The following is a 20,523-nucleotide window of genomic DNA, read 5'->3' as shown; positions in this document are numbered from 1 at the left end:
GAATTGTGGCATATCCCATCAAATAGACATCTAAGTGGTTTACCTGCTGGACTTGCTGAATTCCATCAGGACCCCAAGTGAAAGTTGAATGACTCCATTTTTCAGGAGATTTGACTCATCTTATGTTCTCTGGCGATAGATCTTTGTGATGCTGTCCAGCATGAAGTGCCATTGCTTCTACTCAATGGGAGAGAACAGTCACAACTTGTTGGGAGACATCCTCTTTCCCTCAGCCTCTCTTTCTGCTGTTTCCTTATCCTCAAATGCCGCTACTCCTCAAAGTTCTGAACAAGCTGATATGAGAGAGCAGTGATCATTTTCATAGTGCTGTCATGCCCCATGTGTAGGTATGGTTCCCAGACCTGATATGCCTACCTCTGTGTCCATGTCTTTTCCTTCTTCTGACAGCAGACCTTCTGACTCAGGAATTGAGTTCCATAATCCACTCCAACCTCTCATCACTGCATTTCAAGGTGTGAATCCTCTCAATGGCTCTTGGATATAAAACAAGATTGTTCTCTTGATGTCCAGACAGTACTGACAAGTAGTAGAAAGCCTACCACAAGGAAAACTTACCTATAGAAATGTAAGTGTTTCCAAGTCTGGTGTGTCCAGTAATCCATATCTCCTTCAAGTGTCTTATGCTGAACATATTCAATTACCAGCTGAATCTGAGTACTCTGGGTTTGTCACTGAGTTCTGTTAAGGTTCACCCAGCCACTGTGACAGCTTTTCACCCCCGAGTTAAAGGCTTCTCAGGTTTTCACACATCCTGCAACCACAAGATTCCTTAATGGTCTGTCTAACCTGATTCCTCCTGTAAAAGAGCCTACATCCACCATGTTAGAACCTTAATTTAATTCTTAATGCCTTCTCTTAGGAAACCCCCCACTTAAGCCCATGAGGACCTGTTTGTTTGTTCATCTGTCCTTCAAAACCTCATAGCTGTCATCTTGGCCAGGAGGGTAGGAGACCTTCCAAGTGCTTATGGCTGATCCAGTACATACAGTGACTACCACAATAAGGTGACATTATACCCTCATTCTTGTTTTCTACTTAAAGTCTCACTGTGTTTCTATATCAGTCAGGGCATTCAGGTACCGGTGATTTATCCCAAGTCTCACTCTTTGAAAAAGGAAGCCAGTCTTCATACTCTGGATGTGATAAATGCTCTTGCCTTCTACCTAGATAGGACCAAACCCTTCCAGGTTTCTCCCCAACTCTTGGTTACTGTCACTGAGAGAATGAAGGGGACAGCCAGTCTCCTCCACCCAAAAATAATCAAAATGGATTTTAGGTTGCATTTTGGCACATTATGAGGATTCAGGGTACATACCCCCTCCTCCAGATAACTGCCCATTCCACCAGGCTTAATCCACTAATATAGCCCTAGCTAAAAACATACCCTGCGTGGACATTTGTATAAGGCCTCCAGATGGGTGTTTGTACACACATTTTCCCAACACTATTCTACAGCATGTGCTTCCAGAGAGGATGCATCCTTTAGCAAAGCTGTTATTCAGTCTGTATCATACCTGCTCCTCAGCCCTCTCCTCTGTAACTGAGGCACTGCTCGGGAATCTCCTTACTAGCACCCATAGGGACAATAACTCGGAGGAGGAGAGGTTATTCAGTTGGTACAATAACTATGATTCTTGGAGATTTTTTGTCTCTGTGGTACTCAACTACCTTCCCTCCTCCTCTGCTTTGGAATCCTACTAGACTTTGAGATTGAGAAGGAACTGTAGTGGTGGTGTGTCTGCCCATCGCCTATATGACCTCATACTGGAGCACAAGAGGCACAGGGCACAGACACAGACCTATGAGCACTGTGGACAAAAAATTCTGATCAAAAGTGCATGGGCATGCTCATATCCTCATGTGGAGGACCTATAGGGACAAAACATCACTAAGAACTCCAGTAAATATACAGGTAAGTAACCTTATATTTATTATTCACAATACTGATAATTACTCAAATTAAACTAGGGAATTACAGGTTCTTAAGAGATTCTTAGTCCATTGAAGCCAAAAATGTGTTAGTCTCATAGGATTGGGCTCATGATTTAACTATCTTATTTTTGGTGAGTCACACAATATGTTGGCTTGGGTGGTTGGGGTTACTTTTCATTTAAAATAAAATCCTTGGTATTGTATGGTGGATTGTTGAAGCAGTTAAGAATGTTTTTCCCAGAACACTATCAAGCAATGATGATGGTGTCCACATGGGAGTATAAAAGCAAGCTAGTCTTTTTGGCCAAATCGAGAAGGGAAAAGTTAGAGTAGCAAGAATTCAGGTTTCAAAGAAGGTCTAATAATAACCCAAGGAAGGCAAAGAAGAAATAATAGGCAATTTAAAAAAAAGTAGCTGTGCCCATCTGTAAAAACATATCCTTATGAAATAAGAGCGATAAAATATGAAATTGAAACAAACTCTCTAGTTTTTGCTCCACTTTTACCCACCACAATATAGTCTTAAACCAGTAAGTAAAGTATTTACTGTGCAGAGTATAGTCTAATTTTAACCTTAGTTCAAAAGTAAGCAAAATTAGAAGAGAAAATGTTCATTTTTATTGGTTAAACAGAGCTAATCTATATGTTGTCAAAACATTTCAAGATCTCATTGGTTTTCAGGTTGTTTTTGGTATGCTTTCTTGCAGTCATTTCAGCTACTGTGGTGATCACTTCCTTTGCTCTACCCTACATGCCCCACCTTAGAAACAGCTTTGCAATTTATTATTTTACAGCAGAATATAGCTTTAGTTTACATAATAGCTGGCATTTTATATATATGTGTGTAATATATATACACAGAGAGAGAGAGAATGCAAAATCTCCATAAACATTCCAAGGTGAATGTAGTTTTGTGGAACACAAGGGCCATACTGGTTTTATTGATTAGGCCACTGGGAAAGCTGTTAACCAGGTCTTCTGGAAAGATTTCAGCTTTTTTACATCTAATATAGAGCTCAATCTCCCTCAAAAAAACAAACACAGCACACACTACAGAGTCAGAGAAGGAATGCTAAGTGGCTAGAAAGTGAATATTCTAAAAATGGACTTTTGAATTCCTGAGCTACGAATTAATTACTCTTCAGTAATTTTCCAGTGCTTTTTTCATTAAATCCTATAAACTCCTAACAGACATCCTTTACAATTCTATATAATTATTTAATTCTGTAAAGATAATTTTCAAAATGTGTTGGAGAATCCGAAGTCTCTATCTCAATCTAGCATTTAGATCTGGATCTGGACCCCACCCTCTGTCTGGGATATGTGTGTTGCACCACCCTTTCCATATATCTTCATGAAGGCTTCCGATCTTTACCATGCTATAGACAGTCCCTCTCCAGATTCTTTCTTTGATCAGCTTCACAGAGTGGGGCCCAGCTCATCTTCCTGTCCTTCCCCCTCCTCTCGCCCCAGTTGCTAAAGCCAATTTGGTGCAAGAATGAGCTGTCTGCCCCGTACGCCCTTTTTCTGGAGGCAAAAATGTGAGATTTCCCAGACCAGAACTGCACACCCTGCTGCCTTCCTCTATGTGGTCCTTCCTCACCCAGCAAGGATGAGCATACAGAAGATGAGCAGTCCTTCCAGAAGCCCCAAAAAGAGAACTTGGCCATGACTGTGCCCAGCCTGTGGGACAGTTGCTCAGCTAGGGGAAAGGGATTGTGTCTGCTGGGTTGTTGGGGCCTTTGCATCCCCCCACACAGCTTGAGGCTCCCTTGGGGCCTCTCTGCAAGAGCAGGTAGGGCTATCTTCCAGGGTGGATTTGATTTAAATCACTAGTCAAGAAGACTCCAATTTAATCATGATTTCTACGTAAAAGTGCATTCTTGTTGGTTGTTACAACCTTAATACATATTCTTCACAACTCAGAGATAGATGTAGGTTTCATTTTTAGAAGGTACACACTATACATTTTAAAAGTGATTTATTTTGAAAACTTTTCGGATTAGTTTTAAAGCAGTATCAGAAAATGAATCATTGTTTAGTAATTGAAGCAGATATTTATGAAGTCATTGGGAGGTGAACTATCTCAGTTCAACAGGTTAATCATTAATATTTGGAGGATTTTCTTGCAATGCTGTTTTAAGAAAAGAATGTCACCAGACAGACTTGTTTTATTTAACTAAAACAACAACGTGTTCTGTATTCTGGATTTTTTTCTTCAACAGCAAACATAATATTTTAACAAAACAAGCATATGAATTTTTGAATTTAAACAGTCATTTTTTTTTAAATCAGGTTTGTTTTCATTAAAATTATTTTTAACTAAAATAGTTAATTTTTTTTTAAATATTTCATTTAAATCGACTATGTCAGCCAGGTCAACATGAGAAACTTAAAATATTGGCCTCTGCAGCTAACTCTATAGTCTTCACTTTTATTTTCCTGTTTGTTCATAATCAGGAAAAGAAAAACAAAAGTTCCTGCTTTTTCAGGTCCCAAATGATTTCCTAATTTGGAATGAATTAGTCCAAAGGAAGAAAATATTCTTTCTACACTGGCAGAAGAAGCTACTGCTGTTAAAAGTGAGATTATCTCTTCAACAGTCTCTGAATCCAAGTGCTTAAGTGACTTCCACCAGTTCACTGGTGGGACTTTCTTTAAAACATTATCAGCAAATATATATTTCTTGAATGGTTCTTATTCCCAAACTGGGTCTCTTTTACGGCCTGCTGCCATTATAGGTTTTCCCTTTTAGCGAGAGAATGGTATGGTAGGTCTCAGATCAATGAAGGCTACACTCAGAAAGACTTCTGGAATATGCTGCTCAAACAGTTCCAGTTTTGTTTCTACTGCCTGTTCCTCCCTTCTCATATTTATCTCCAGACTTCTTCTCCTTGTCCAGATCTATTTCGCCCCCAACAATCTTCTATTCATTGAACTTTTTGAAACTGCACTTTTAGAGAGAGGTAAGGGATTGACTCTGTGTACACAAATTTGCAGAGGGACAATAGGGTTGAGGTCTGTTATTTCTCACCTCTATATATTATTTCTTTAAAAACATTTTTGCTGTTAACAAGCATGTTATCTCTGGAGACATAAATCCACAGTTTGAGAACTGCAAAACTAAGCATCTCTGATGGTATCTGCTAGACTGAGCACTGGGTAGATAGAAAAATTAACCTAAATAATCTATCCAGAAGCCCCTGAACCCCATAAGATTGGGTCCCTAATCCATGAACTATTGGAACTCATTTACAAAACTCTACTTAAACATTACATGAATATATTGTCTCATATTATAGAATTAGAATTTATAATCCATATTCCATGACGCAATATCTTTGAGCAATAATGTATCTTAATTAAAACTATCTTTGGATAGGGTTTTCCCTCAAAAAACATTTTATCAAAAAAAATCATTGTTATCCTTGGTGGGGGTAAGTCTGAATATTTCCCCCACCACTATCTTGTCTCTTCACAAATGCTCAAGTGGGAAATAGTCACTTGGCAAGGAGTCTGGGGCCCTCTCCAACCCCCACTCAGGAAGGTTCCCCTATATTTCCTCCACATTGGACAAATAACTTGCTCAGAAACCCCCCTGTGGGTTAAGACCCAAAGGGGAGCACTGTCCTCAGAAAAAGGCACCAACATCCTGATCAAAGAAAACTAAGAGAGGTGCAACCCCAATATTTCCAAGAGGGGAGAAGTCACTCCCAGAAAGGAAATGATTGGGCTGCAAGCTTTCTAATCAGGTTAATTGTTACATCTGTCATGACATTTGTAATAAAACTAAATAAATCGACATAATTTTAATTCACCTCCTGAAAGTAATCTCATATGGCAACATTTCAAAAACAATGCCTTTTTTAAAAATTGCAGATCTGCAACTATACAATAAAGCCACTCATCCAAGGATCTTTGGTGTAACTTTAAAATCCAGACAGTCCATACTAAATCTAAGAATCTAAACCAACTCCAGTGAGAACTGTTAAATAAAGCATAAGATGGGGATTTCAAAAGCACCCACCTTTGGCCTAAGTCTGCTGCCATTGAAGATGATGGTCAAATTCTCATTGACTTCAATGGGAGCAGAGTTAGACCAGCACTGAGAACTTTTGAAACTTGCTCACACAGCTTGTATGTCAGTACGTTCATTATAATCCCGTATTTTTAAATACCATATTAACATATTATCACTATGATCAGTAACTACCCAGGTATATTCATCTTGCCTATTATCAGTTACCTCTTTCTCTCTCTGTAGATTTAGGTCCCCATTCAGTATGGCGCATGCCAAATTTTAAGCATGTGAATAGTCCCATTGGCATTGAGTGGAACTACTCATGTACTTACAGTTAAGTACCTGCTTTAGGTAATTTTCTGAATTGGGGTGCTATCGATATATTTTCAAACTCCTTTTGAAACATAAATAAAGGGTGTTTAAAAAAAACACACCACCAAACAATACTTAGCAGTAAAAATTGAATGTAGGCTGAAATTTAGCTACAAAATCTTAAACCCAGGGTGATCTTAAAAAAAAAAAAAAAAATCAGTTTAGACTGTTTTAAATTGATGAGGTTAATAATATTCAAGTGTAATCTTGTGTCTCATAACTCCAAAGTGGCTTAGATTTTGAAAAAGAAATGTAATTACTGTTGCTATTCTCAGAAATACAGTCATCTGAATCATTTAACATACAAAGCTTCCTACTGTGTTTGCACAGGAAATAGTTTTCATAAGTAATATTACTATGTATGCTTAATGTACCTTCCAAAATCTATATTGACAGTACACAGAATATGGTGATATAACAGTTGTAAAGGAGTCATTATAATCTGTTGTGTAAATAATATATGATTTTAAAATGTTTTAAACAGGTATTTACATGTACACCAGAGTAGCGTATTGCAATAACACTTCCATATTCCCACGAGACAGTATTTTGTGGCATCTAGTTAGTCAATATTTAAATAAGCAAGTAGGTGCAGAAATCCCTCTGCTTAAACACTGAGGTTGTTACGCAAGTCAAAAGTGAAGAAATTCAAAGTTCTTTCAAATTGCATCCTTCCGTTTTTGTTCTCTGCCCTGAGAGGTGCCAGAGTAGATGGATAAGGAACCATGCTGGCATAAAGGGAGTCATTTGGACCTTACACATACCAGGAGATAAGGACTAGCTGTTATAGGGATCTCCAGGTGCCTTGATCAATGCTTGGATTTCATTGATGAAGCAAGGCAGTGTGTGTTGAATAGATACTGGATGGAGCAGATTGGGAAGTATCACCTATTACAATAATTACTTCTAAACATCCTGGGAGGTTCCCTGTCTTCTGTAGTAGAAAATAAAGTATTTATGGTTCTGAACAGTTAGATTATCTAAAGATGTATTGTCTTCTAAACTGTTGGCTGTGTATTTGGCTAATTTGTCCACAACTTAGTATATACCAGCACAGAATAGAAGGCAAATAATGATATGAACCCTTTTTTTTGGGTGCCTTAAAAGTAAGTATATCTGTCTGTACAGTAGTGACCTAAAACATTGCATGAACATGCTAGAGAAGAACATGATATATTCTACAATGAGTAAGTGAGTATGCATCTATAGAATATAATACTCAGAATTTTAAGCCACATTTTGGGGAACTACAGGGGATATTAAGGAGACATTTTCATACGAAAATCCAAATTATATTGCTAGTTCTGCCAAAAAAAAAAAAAAATCTGTCTGACTCATCTCTCTCTACCTTGGCATTCCAGTCTGTAAAATCAGGGCTGTACCTCTCTGCCTCATAGATTTGTTGTGAGGGTGCTATTTGTAAAGTACATTGCAATTTTTTAGCATCTTCCATTTGAGGAGCTCAAAGTATTAAAGTAGAACATAAATCACCAAATAGCCATCTCTGAATAAATGACACATTTAATAAGCATTACACTCACAACACTTCTTTGAGATACAGAAGAAATGCTAGAATATCAATTTTATAGATGTGCAAATTACAGCAGGGAGGTGAAGTCACTTTCCCCAGGTTCCACAGCATATCACTGGCAGACTTGGGAATATCACTCCCAGCTCTGCATTCTGAACATTTATACAACTTTCTCCACTGAAGTATTCTGAAAGTACTGTTAATAACAACTGTAACTAACATGTAGCTCTCACGTAGCAGTCTGGATAATTTCACTGTTTTCAGCAACTAAAATTTATCTCTCTGCCTTCTCTCTAGATAAGGAAAACAACAGCCAGTCAAGTGTATGAAATGTTGATAACCTACAGTGATATTGTCGATCCCGATATTCTGGATGAGGTCATGACAGTACTTAGTGACACCGACTGGTGAGTGAATTCATTGTCAGAGAAATGTTTAATAATAAAGCCAATTTTAATAATTCTCCTATCTATAAAATATTCATGAGGAAAAGTGGAATCTGTAACAAGATCCACTTATCGCTTTATACAAGTTTTTTAGGCCAGAAAGGGTGTTGCTGAAAGGGACCTTCCTGCCTTGAAAGTTGTCTATTGTATATTACATATTGGTGGTAAATAAAGGTGTTATGAGTTTTAGTTTTACTGGTTCAATGGTATTTACTAAAATGCCCATAATTTCTAATAAAGAAGAAGGGGAGGAAATCCTGGAAGTTCTTTTTGATACAAAAAAGAAAATGTTTGGGGAGACAAACTGGCCTGGCACACCAGGGTGCTCACCCTGGCGAGCCGCATGCCAGAGGTTGCCAACCCCTGAAATATAGGTTTCAGAAATGTTGAAACCTCCTTCAAACAAATATTTTGAAATAGTCTAACAGTCCCCAGTGGAACTTTCATATTGTAGTATCAATTAAGTAACTGCATTAATAATATAATTTAAACGACCTTCTGTTGTCTTTGTCATTAAATCTCTTCTGGAAAGAAGGCCTTGCATGCACTCGTGAATTAATATAGCTGAATGTACCACAACTCCTTGCCAGGATTATGAGTCATTTCTGTTACTCTGTTAGAGGAACTCTTGTATCAAATGCTCTGCTGTAATGGCAACATTGTCTTGTCCATGCCAGGTGCAGTGGGTTATCACTGACCCAAAGGTAGTAAAGTCTTTCACTTGAAATTCACCTAGTGGTGAAAAAAGGGACTTCTAGCAGTGTTCTTACACACAATAAAAAAGGTGTTCTCAAACTGGGGGTCGGGACCACTCAGGGAGTCACGAGGGTATTATGGGGGGGAGGGGATCACAAGCTGTCAGTCTCCACCCCAAACCCTGCTTTGCCTCCAGCATTTATAATGGTGTTATAAATTAAAAGCACTTTTTTATATATTTAAGGGGGGTCGGTCTCAGGCTTCCTATGTGACAGGAATCACCAGTACAAAAGTTTGAGAACCACTGCAATAAAATAACAAATAGAAACATATGACAGAAAACTGAATGCTATAAGAACTGCTGATTGTATTTATGCTTAAATGTTCATATTTTTACAGCTTTATTTAGTGTTGTATTATAATGAGCCTGAAATAGTAATCATTAGGAGAGAGAGAGGCTCTGACTATATAGTTCTAGATCCACAGAGGGTGCAGGATAGGTGTTTTAAAGGTGTCACTTCTTAAAAGATAAAGCAAATGAACTAATCTGAGTACCATTTGATGCCCTTTTCCTTATTTCTGTGAATGCAACAAGTAATGTTCTCATCATTGCATTACAATAGATGTGTTCATGGCTTAAACATTTCCAAACTCTCCCATTGTAGTGAATTCTGATGTCTTCAAGGAATAAGTATACTTAGGGCACTCTTTCACAGTTTCTCTGAAGCCATGTAAAAACACAGTGGCGTTAGTCACTGATTTTGGATAATTGTTCTGCATGAACTTAAGTAGATTTTCAGTTTGCACAGCTTGTTTTTGGCAAGCTAAAGGGTGCTGGATCTGAAACTCTGGGGAATTATTTTATGCCACAGTTTAATCTCATTCTCCTCTGAAATTCCTGACTGGTGATCGATTTTAAAGTAAATGATGTGTCAGCATTTAAAAGCTGTTAAGTATAATGATTGGCTGCTACTACTTTTCTTAATCTTTCAGTGCAGAATTAGAACAACTATATGAGCTTTCCTCAGATTTGCAGAATCTATTTCTTTTCAGTCTTATGTCTTTGGTTAAATTACCACTTGAACTCTATAGTTAAAATAATTTGTTTCCACAAACTTTTGAAATTGCTCCTCTTGTGTTAATATCTTTCAGTATTCACTCAGAAGGTTAAAGATTGTTTAGCTGCTTTGGCATGAAATCCCTCTTTCATCTCCATAAATTGTGAAGAAGGGAGGGACCAGTGGCTATTGCTACGTCATATACAGAAATAACGCCGAGACAAGCAACTGGTTTGAGAACAGTGTTGTTTGTATTGTAGGTTCCCCCTTTATTAATTTGTCACTGAAGTAATCAAACTAAAAGAGTAATATTTAAATCAAAATCATTACAGAAAATATGGTTGTTACAGGCCAGGTCTTAAATTAGTCAGCCATCAGAACCCTGCCCTGTACTCACTAAAATTATGCAGCTGTCTGCCTGCCTGTTCTATTCTCTGTTGTTCCAGTGCTTAGTGTACACCCCAAATTCAAATATAAGTCTAATACTTTGAGATTTAAGATAGAGTTCTAGATTAGTTGGTGTGCGCTTATTTCACCTGGGGAGACTTGTAGATAAAGCAGTTGAAGAATGTAATGTTTATTAAAGAAGACTTATGACACCTTGCAGGGAATCATTAAGAGCGTCTTAAAATTTTCAAACTCTCTGGGCACTACAGGAATGACTTTATACTTCTGAATTAAAATAAATCTGTGTTGACATCAGGAAGCTGAACCAGCCTCAAATATTTGGTAAAAATAATAACCAGGATATGCATGTTTGAAATATTCTCCCTGTCTGAACTCCTGTGAGTTTAGGGTACAATTGTTTAATTTATAATATAACAAATGTTCCTTTTGTTTTGGCTCAAAGCAAGTTTGCAACTTGCCAAAGTTGTCAAGTCTTTGAAAAAGGCCAGAGGTATTCAACATTTAGATTGTGTGCACCCTTTTCTGTAATACTGGAAACAGTTTTGTCCTCCCCAGAGAATTAAGTCACTGGGTATGAGACTCTATATACCGTGGCTACCTTTACAAAATCAAAATTATGTACAGGATTGTGTCAGAGGTACCAAGGGTTTCCCTTTATTTTAATCATTTGGGGACAATGACACTTCTAGGAGACATACTGTTAAGAGTCCTCTGGTTTAATGCAGTGCAGTAAAAATGTTATACTTTTTTGTATCAATCAAATCAGAATTTATTAAGAGTAAATGTTTCACTATACTTTGAAAGGATACTGTATTAAGAATACAGTTAAATAGTATTGTCAAACTGTTTATTAGGCTTTTCTTTTCATTACAAATTCAGTTCCAAAAATTTTCTTTCTAGATGGACTGAAAGCATGAACATTAAAAGGAATTCTCTTATCTTCCCTTGTAGGGATGCTGAATTACCACTAGTGAGAGAGAAGCGCAACTATCTCTGTGACCTAATGAAAGTGCCGAAACCGCAACTAGTGTCCAAGGTAGAGTTTGGAGTTTTGCTATAGAATTTTCCTGAAGAAACAAAATTAAAAGCATCAGTTATTTTACTAAATATTCTGTACTTGTTAATGACATCCAGAAATCCAAGACCCATGGGATTGTGCTACAAGCCTAAGACATAAGTACAGAATGTATGGAATTGTCTAAAACAGTTTTTATAAAACCCTCCAATTCCATTCATTGAAAACATTCCAGACTTCTGGTGTAAAGCTCAACTTACTGAGACAATGCAAGCATGAAATAATGTAGCACAGATGCCTTGTGTGTACAGTGTGTGTGTCTGTGTTTTGTGGAAAAGAATGGTAAGAATTTCCCCTTCAAATTTAATAGCAAAACTAAAATTCCATGACTTATGTGACTTCCTATAAAGTGATTCTGCATTTAGGACAGGAAAGTTTTATATTCTAAAACCTAATAATAAATAAAGCACCCCTGAGAAGTGACGACATGTAATCTTAGGAAAGAATTTCCTTACTCAGTTTAATGTACACATGATGGGCCAGATTTGCAGAAGTATGCAGCATGAAGCCAGCACAGTTTTGGGTACAGCTCATTCTCCACAGGAGGAGAACTCTGTTTTGATCACTGTGACCCTAAGCTAGAGAAGCATGAGAGAGGTTCTTTTCCTCCAGATATGTCAGACAATGGGGAGGAAGATGTTGGCCACCAGGATAAGCAGGCTAAATAGAACCAAGGACAAATATTAAATACATACTTGTCCTCCCCCTTCATTCCTTCTTCATACAAATTGTTAGGGAGGCATGGAAAATGGTTCAGGTGGCAGGCCCTGAAATTCTACAAGGCCACCTAAAGCTGCAGTCTTCACTGTCTAAACTTGATGCAACAGGTAATTCCTGCAGAGGGAGTTTTCTTACTAAAGGACCATGCAGGCACAAAGATAGATGCCATTCTTAGAACAGACTTCACAGCCTCTTCAGCAGCCCTGCTGTCACTAGGAAGCACATGCTTGCTAGTGCCAGTGTGTCCTGCTGTGATGAATTAAAAACCTCTGCCCTCAGAACAAAGAAGAACTCACCAATACCTAAAGAAATAGCTGTAGCTGCTGCATTCCTAAAAAGAGGATGCATGGACTCTGTTGTCCTGGCCCTAACTCTGACTTAAACCCTGACAAGTGTAAAATTTATCTGTATCTTAGTTGTAATCCCATTCATGGAGAAGCTTGATAAGATGGTAACATATTATATGAACAAAGTATTCGTTTCCTACTCTTGTGAGGTCAGAATCTCATTTCAGTCCTACTCACAGCAAAAGTAACAGAGCAGAGATTCTTCCTGTTCCAGGAGAAACCCCTGGGCTCAGAGTTTGCATTTTATGGAACTCTTCTTCCAGTCTGAACAAAGTGACTGCGATAGGCCTGCTTCCCTTAAAAGATAGAACGAAGGTTAGGAATCCTGTGTGGCAGGCATCAGATTCCAATCCAGTTCAGAGAGATGATAGTGTAAGATGAATATTCATCTGGAGCTTCAGGCTCTGCAACTTCAACAGCTGAGAAACAAACCACACCAAAAGCAATAGAGCTTGTCCCTTAGGCACTTCCAGTACTCTCTTCCATCATCATCAATCAGGAAGAGTCTTGGACTGCAAGAGTATGAACAGCCTGATGAAGAAAACAAATTTCAGGACTACTCTAGTCTTTCTGGAAGATCTAGCAGAAATTTACCTGCATATTCCAGTGAGACTCTCAAATAGAGTGGAGCATGCATTGGGACATACACTTTAAGTAGTATAGTTAATGGTTCTGAACAAAAATAATCCAGCCAAAATGTAAAGGTGGAGTTCTTCCTCAGGGAAGCAGATTAAAAATTGCTGGGACTAGTCTCTAGTTCACAGATGGTCAAATCTCTCCTCTCCCCACTTCAACTATTATTGAGAAGATCAGGGGACACCAAGAATGCTGGGATACCCAGACCTTGTTGAGCTTCCACAGAGGTCTCCCCTCCATTTTTCTAATTGGTAGGATTTCCTACACCCGAGCTGTATGCTGCATCGCATTACAGACAGCTAGGTTTTCGAGACTTGAGACAAAATTCTGTCGCTCTCAATCCTTCCAGACTACCATACTCCTTTCAGGAATCTGATTTGTCTTGCATACTTAAAAATTACTTGTTTACAAAATCATCACAGCCCACTATCACTGAAAAATTGCTTACTTTCTCATTTTTACCATCTAATTATAAAATAAATCATTTGGAATATAAATATTGTACTTACATTTCAGTATACAGAATATAGAGCAGCGTAAACAAGTCATTGTCTCTATGAAATTTTAGTTTGCACTGACTTCGCTAGTGCTTTTTATCTAGCCTGTTGTAAAACTAGGCAAATACCTAGATGAGCTGATGTACCTATCCCCTAGAAGACCTCTGCATACCCCTGGTTGAGAACCACTTTCTTAGAGGATAGCCTAGACTTGGCCTGCAACCTCTTTCTTTTACATTTCAGCAATCACTTTGCATTCAACACACTAGCTCATCTACATTTCTAGGTACATCACCAAATGGTATTGAGGTTCCATAGAATAGCATATGTGTCCAACCAGCAGTCAAACCTCTTCCCTAGCTAGAATCTGCCTACAATGCAAAGACTCTTACAATCAAACTTATGGCATTTTATTCCTTTTCCATAATGATATGCTTCTTCGTTGCAACCATGTGAGCTAGAAGAGTTTTCAAAATCTTCATTCTCAAATACTACCCATAATGCATCTTCTGTGAAGACAAGGCTGGTCTTAATCTTGAGTACAGATGACTCTAGGGTAACTCTTTTCCTTCTGGTGTTGTGACTCTGGGAAAAACAAAAGCACTGCATATGGCAGATCTGAGAAGAGCAGTTCAAGTATTCCTTAGTAGACTCAATTAGCTTAGTAAAACATCATTTTTATTCTTTCCCTGTAAGTTACATGCATGTGCTTGAAAGTATCTAAAACCATCCATTCTTAGCTAGATTAAATACTGTTGCTGAAGCACATTCATCAGCAGAAGAGGTTGGAGCCTACTCAACGCTTCCACAGTCAGCAGCAAGAACAAAAATCTGTAAAATGGCTACCCGGTCATCCATCAATACCTCGCATGCTTGGCCCTTCATTCTTCTTCAGGAGAATGACCTCAGCTGTGGATTTAAAATAGATTAACACTACTTACTTTTGGGAAAGGGTAACCTTCTTCTGTCCCATTTGTCACTCAGTCCCTATTCATTCTTCTTTATTGCTCTCTATGTCCCAGACTGGGGGAAATGTGTTAAAATGGAGCAAACTGTGGAAAGTAAGGATTTCCTGTTAATTTATACCTAAGCTCTTTCTTAAAATGCAGGAACATCAGGTAAGACTTAACTGCCTCTGGTGTTTGTAAGGAGACATACAATCCAACTGTGAACTGTAAGCAGCCAGGTTCAGAAAGGAAATAACTGGTTTTGTGACTTAATGTGTTACATGATTATTTATTTTGTTCTGAAAACACTGATAGTAAAAGGGCCAAGAAAACCAGCTGCTGAAGTGATTCTTACTCCCCTGATATACAGTTAGTCAATTTGTACAGCAACTGGAACAGATAATTTTGTAAATTTGATAAAGAAACATTCTTAAAATTCTCATCTGGTAAATCACTCTTGTTTAAAGTGAAAGCTAAACTTGTGAGAGCTGGCGTTTTAATGAAGTGGGAGATTAAGAATCTTGTTTTACTATCAGCGTTGACTGCTCTTTGTTTCCTCAGTTTTATGATTAAGCATTTCAAAATGTAGAGGGTATAAATAAGAAAATTGTCTTGAGAGCCGGGTGAGTTTTATTCTTAAAATTTGCAGACTTAGATGAAAGATTGGAAAGAAAAGTAAATCCTTTGATATAAACAAGATAATATGATGCACCTACATATATATATATGTGTGTGTGTGCATATGTGTGAAAAAATTATTGCAAAGACTGTAATGCAAATCTTTCCTTGGGTATCCCATCAAAGTCATTAAGGTTTCAGGGCAGAATTTGGTGCTTTACTATTTCCTCTGCATGTTTTCTCGTAATGCTAATTAAACACTTAGCCTTGCAGTTTACCTGAAAACTTCTATTTTCATTTTTGCTAGTATTAAAGAATGACAATCCCACCTGCAACCTACTCTGTGTTACTGGATTTCACTGGTGTGAAACGCCTCCATTAGTAATACAAACACTTTTCAGTAGGGATGGGGAAGGGTGTATGAGAAAAAATACACAGCACATTCTACCTTTCTCTGAGAGCTGCTTCATAAAAGTAGAACAACATAAACTTGATTAGATAAAGCAAGGCATAACATTTGAATATTTTCATTTTACAAGCCACTTGAACTTTATTTATCCTTTTGCAAAATGTGTCAGATGAATAATATTTTAAATGTTGATTCAACTAAATCTTTTTTAAAATCTAGCAGTTGTGATATTTACCATCTGTTAAAATACAATTCACTTTTAAAGTCCTAGTTTGCTTTGGTTGATAACATGAATTCAGTTACTAGCTGGATTAAAAGGAGCTGAGTACCCTACCTAAACGGAATTTCATAAGTTCTTCTTTTTTTGTTTCCTGTATGTAGAGCGCAGCATAGTAAAGCAGTCAGTGTTCTCTGTTGCTTTGAAAACTGAAGCTCTCTGGCACTTGCGTCATGAAGGAGGAAGTGATCTGTGCTGCAGCATCTTGATAAACTGGAGTTTGAGACTGAGCTACAAAATATGATTAACAAAATTAACGTAAAGAGTAAAAGCACGTGTTCAAAAGCATCACGCAGAGAGATGCCACTGAAAAAGCAGGCTGTTTATCTCCGACCACAATATAAAGAAGGCAACAAAGGTCCATTATGTTTTCAATTCTTAAATTTGTTATCTGTAGCCACAAGATGGCAGTTTGTCCTCATGATCTTTGTCATAACTGAGCTGCTTTTGAATGCCAATATCTTGCATTCCCCTCAGTAAACCTGACTTAGTGTCTCCCCTCTAAAATCATTGAGCTTGTGCTTGTGTATTATACATTTACAGTTGTGATTAATGCGTGTGGTCAAGACAAATATTTAAGATGATAATATAACAGTTCAGAGTGGTAATGCTTAATGGTAATACCTCTCTCAATAAACTGTTCTTTTATTGCCTTCAACCCTGACTTATAATCTACAAGCAAAAGCAGACAATCTTCGTTCTGGGTAAGGTCAAAGCCTAAAATAAACAGAGACTGTCGACTAGTATAAATGAGTGGTGACTTTGTGTTATAAGGAAGAGATATCAAGCAGAACCTCACTTTTCCAAATGCGGAGTACAGAGGTGACAGGTCAGTACTTCAGCCACTGCCCTCACTGTTGGACATTTTTAAAAATCAGTCATCCGTAATCAGCTAGTCACATTGCCTCTAAAATAGATCAGTGATTGCAGGCTACATTAAGAGTTGACAGGCTAGGACAGGTAAACCTTTTTGTTTCATGGAAACTCCAGCCCCTTCATGTGTGCGTTATGCCAGTTTCTGAACATGAAGAGCCAAATTCAGAGATGCTATAAATGGCCTGGTTATGAGGTAGAATAACCACATTTATTATTCACTTTGAATATCAGAGGTGGTTCTTTATGAACATTTGTTCAATTTAAAAAACGCTTGTTAAGATCCAGTTCTCCAATTAATTTAACATCCACATAAAAGTGCTCGCATATCCAAGAATCTGGCCAGCTCTCATGCAAAACTAACACCTGCTAAACTTGCTTGCTTTGAGCTTAATGTTCAAAAATTAATTCCACAAAACAAGCATTACAACATACTAAAATATACTATTGGTTTGTATACACCAATACTGAGAGTTTATCTGTGGTACACATGCAGCACTATCACTTTAAAAAAAAATTAACTGTATAGTTGTATCTGCACAGGTAATTAAAACAATAACCTAGGGCTCACTAAGCCATGACTCTAGCATTGGTAACATGATGATCTGATAGTGGATAAGAAATGGCCACTGTTAACTGACGCTACCATTAGCAATTTGCAACTGGTGTGACATCACTTGAAAATAGACAGTCCATTGTTTTTCTGGGTGCAAGCACAGGACACAAAGTGATGAACTACACTATCCTGTGTACAGAGTGAATCAATTCATTCCGCATTTGCAAAACCAAAATTGCAACCAGTCATTCTCCATAAAGAGGCACTTAATAAGAAACGATACAACAGCTGATTTTTTTTCCCCCTACAGAAAGGCCAGCTATAAAAAGCCATAAGTTAACTGCATTTGATGTTGATAGAACCTACCTCTACCCTGTCACTCACTTTTATTCCACTATAAGCACTTGCAGCATGTTCTGCTCTAACAGAGGGATGTGTGGAAACTGATTGTTAAGCTTATGTGACATACAACAGTAGAACAACAAACAAAAAGATAGCACAGGCTCTTTTGACTGGGTTTATATAGCAAGCATACTAATTCTTTCTCTAGATTCACAAGGGAAGTTAAATATATGAATTATTTGTGACAAGTGTATTAAATTGTTCTCTTCCTGAAGCAGAAGGGAAGGAGAAATATCCAAATGCTAGGGCGGCATGATTTTCAATTTTGCACAAGTGAGCAAGCCCAAAAACTAGCTTTTGTTAATATTCATACCAGAATGACTTAGGGCTATATCTCAAGTACATACACACTGCAAAGAAGTGGTCCACTACCCTTGAGACCCTACTGTCACATGTGTAGGAATGGTTCACACCTCAAATACCACTTCTTATAGAAGGTGGCTGTGGAGCTTATAGAACAGAGGTTTCTAAACTGGGGGGTGCATCCCCAGAGGAACATTCCACGGGGTGAGCAGCCATGACATGCAGCTTGGGCTTCAGCCCAGCATAGCAGAGCCTGAGGAGGGAGTGCAACCTTCAACCCCTGACTCATCTCTTTTTGTCTGGGTTGGGGGTGGTGGATCAAAAATTGTAATTCTGGGTGTGCATTTCAAAAAGTTTGGGAACTGCTGTTATATGTCTGGTGTATGGGCTAGGATCAAGATGCCACTATATCTCAAATTCCCACTGATTAAGGGTGTACATGTCAAGATCCCTTTAGACCGTTACTGCTCATATAGCAACATTTGTTCCTTGCTTGGTGCAAAAACAGCACTGGGCCAAATCAAGACAGAATAGTTCATTACTAGTAACAAGTGAGGACCTCCTCCCCCACAAAAGGGTGAAGTCATTCATTTAAAATTAAGATGGATTGTAATACATCAATACAGATGTGTCTGAAAAGATTATTAAAATGTTTAGACTTGGCACTTTAGAGTTAGTCATGGCTATAGACCATTTCCACTTAAAACAAAATCAGACAACATCTTCAGCTGTATCATGTATGATTAACCAACCAGTCCTTTAGAGAGCACTTTATTACTAGAATCTAGAAAATACTTTTATTGGAAACACACAGCAAGTAGTATAATCACTCTTTGAATTGTACTTGCTGAAGATAATAATTGACTGTAAGAATAACTTTGCAGCCCAGTTTGGCAGGTGGCTGTATAAACCTGACACAGTTCCTTTTCTTTTCAAGTAGACTAAAAACACCCCGATACTACTTCTGTTTCATTATCAACTCTCATCCTTATACTCCCATTCTTAGCATGGGACTTTTTTTTGAAGATTTGCTATACAATATGTTCCGAAGTAGAAGTGTGAGCTGTAGATGAAGGTCAAAATGGATAAAGCTCCCATGGAATTCCCACACTATCAGAAGCTTTAGTTTTATAAAGATTGTGGTATAAAAATATTCAACCAACATAAAAAAAAAAAGTCATGAAACTCAAATGAGAAATATTCTCTGTGCTATGAACCTCAGCATTGGATCTTAAAGGTAATACTTCCAAAATGGGGTTGGCTTCACAGCCATGCAGCACAAAACCTTGTATTAATCCACAGAACAGGTACGACATGGAAAATGATAGGACAAAGTACCCAATCGTTAACAGGACCCACCGATATGAGTGACAAACTTGGTCTCCATAGCTCTCACAATTTTTAGCTTTGCTGAGATTATGAAGTCTGGTCACAATTGAAATTCAGTGAATAGACCCCAGTCTGCAGCAGCATGATAGTTAGGGATGCTGCTAATTGGCGTGAGATCAAAACAAAGCCACTACTAAAGCAGGCTGGATTTAAAATGGCCATTTAGAGACAGATTTTCAAAAGAGCTCAGTACTCAATCTGCTTTTAAATAATATGCAGTACTCAATCTGCTTTTAAATAAATAACAGAGATCTTTTGTGCAGTCACCTGTAGATCAGTGGGATGAGTATAAAAATTGAACCATTTCATCTTTCTGCGAGAAACTGACAGTGCAAAATGTCTCTTGAAAATCCGGGTCTTAGGGGTTTAGTTACCAATCCCGTTGTCTGAGAGGCCAAGACCTTTTTCTGTACTATTCTAGAAAAAAAGCTACAGCCACTTTTTTATGTAAATATTACATTCTGAGCTGCAAAGGATAAACATTGCCAATTTATAATAGCCTTTTCCTCAGCTTCTAGCTGGTAGGCATAGGCTGTAATTTTGGGCTGTTTTACATGTAACTGGGAAATCAAAAATATTTACCAGAAGCACAGAACATGATCAGCAACTGGGGAGGGCAATGGAATGGGGGTCTCAGTATTGATAATCTATACATGGAATTATAAACACTGAAGCAGGGATGGGGTCCTGGGAACAAGAGTGAAGTGATGCACATGATTAATCAATTCAAAACAGTGTATGCCTGGCAGTAGCAGGGAAATAGAGAGGCAGGCTCAAAGTTACAGGCCTCTTCTGAAAGCAACCATTATTAAGCAGGAGTTTTGGAGATAGAGAGGCACTCTTTTCCACACAGATTTTATAATTAAATTCTGCACAGCTGGTAAAGGAAGCAAAGACAGCAGCAGCAGTTTACTAAACAGCGTGACAGCACTTGGTGGAATTCTTTAGAATTTGAACTTAGTATATTTTTGTATTAAATTTGACTATAT

At 37.9% G+C, this 20,523-nt stretch overlaps 1 protein-coding gene and 1 long non-coding RNA gene across 12 annotated transcripts in view; one reads left to right on the top strand and one right to left on the bottom strand.

Annotated features, from left to right (window-relative positions):
• TBCD (tubulin folding cofactor D) overlaps positions 1 to 16,669 on the top strand; it is a 254,321-nt gene extending 237,652 nt beyond the window's left edge. For all 11 annotated transcript variants that reach the window (XM_075071755.1, XM_075071752.1, XM_032792732.2 and 8 more), the window contains 3 exons: positions 8,175 to 8,284; positions 11,437 to 11,521; positions 16,116 to 16,669. In XM_075071755.1, coding sequence (XP_074927856.1) covers positions 8,175 to 8,284; positions 11,437 to 11,521; positions 16,116 to 16,127 — 207 coding nt within the window. In that variant the 3' untranslated portion in view covers positions 16,128 to 16,669. The remainder of the gene's footprint in view (positions 1 to 8,174; positions 8,285 to 11,436; positions 11,522 to 16,115) is intronic.
• Positions 14,417 to 16,156, bottom strand: LOC142047663 (uncharacterized). The gene is made up of 2 exons (XR_012656924.1): positions 16,069 to 16,156; positions 14,417 to 14,669 (listed from the first exon to the last, which is right to left on the bottom strand). It is a non-coding gene; the product is annotated as an uncharacterized LOC142047663 (long non-coding RNA).
• Positions 16,670 to 20,523: the final 3,854 nt, after the last annotated feature.

Source organism: Chelonoidis abingdonii, chromosome 13 (genome assembly GCF_003597395.2).
Source record: "Chelonoidis abingdonii isolate Lonesome George chromosome 13, CheloAbing_2.0, whole genome shotgun sequence".
NCBI classification, from domain to species: domain Eukaryota; kingdom Metazoa; phylum Chordata; order Testudines; family Testudinidae; genus Chelonoidis; species Chelonoidis abingdonii.
The sequence above is the reverse complement of the archived record's forward strand: the minus strand, read 5'-3'. Positions and strand labels throughout refer to the sequence as shown.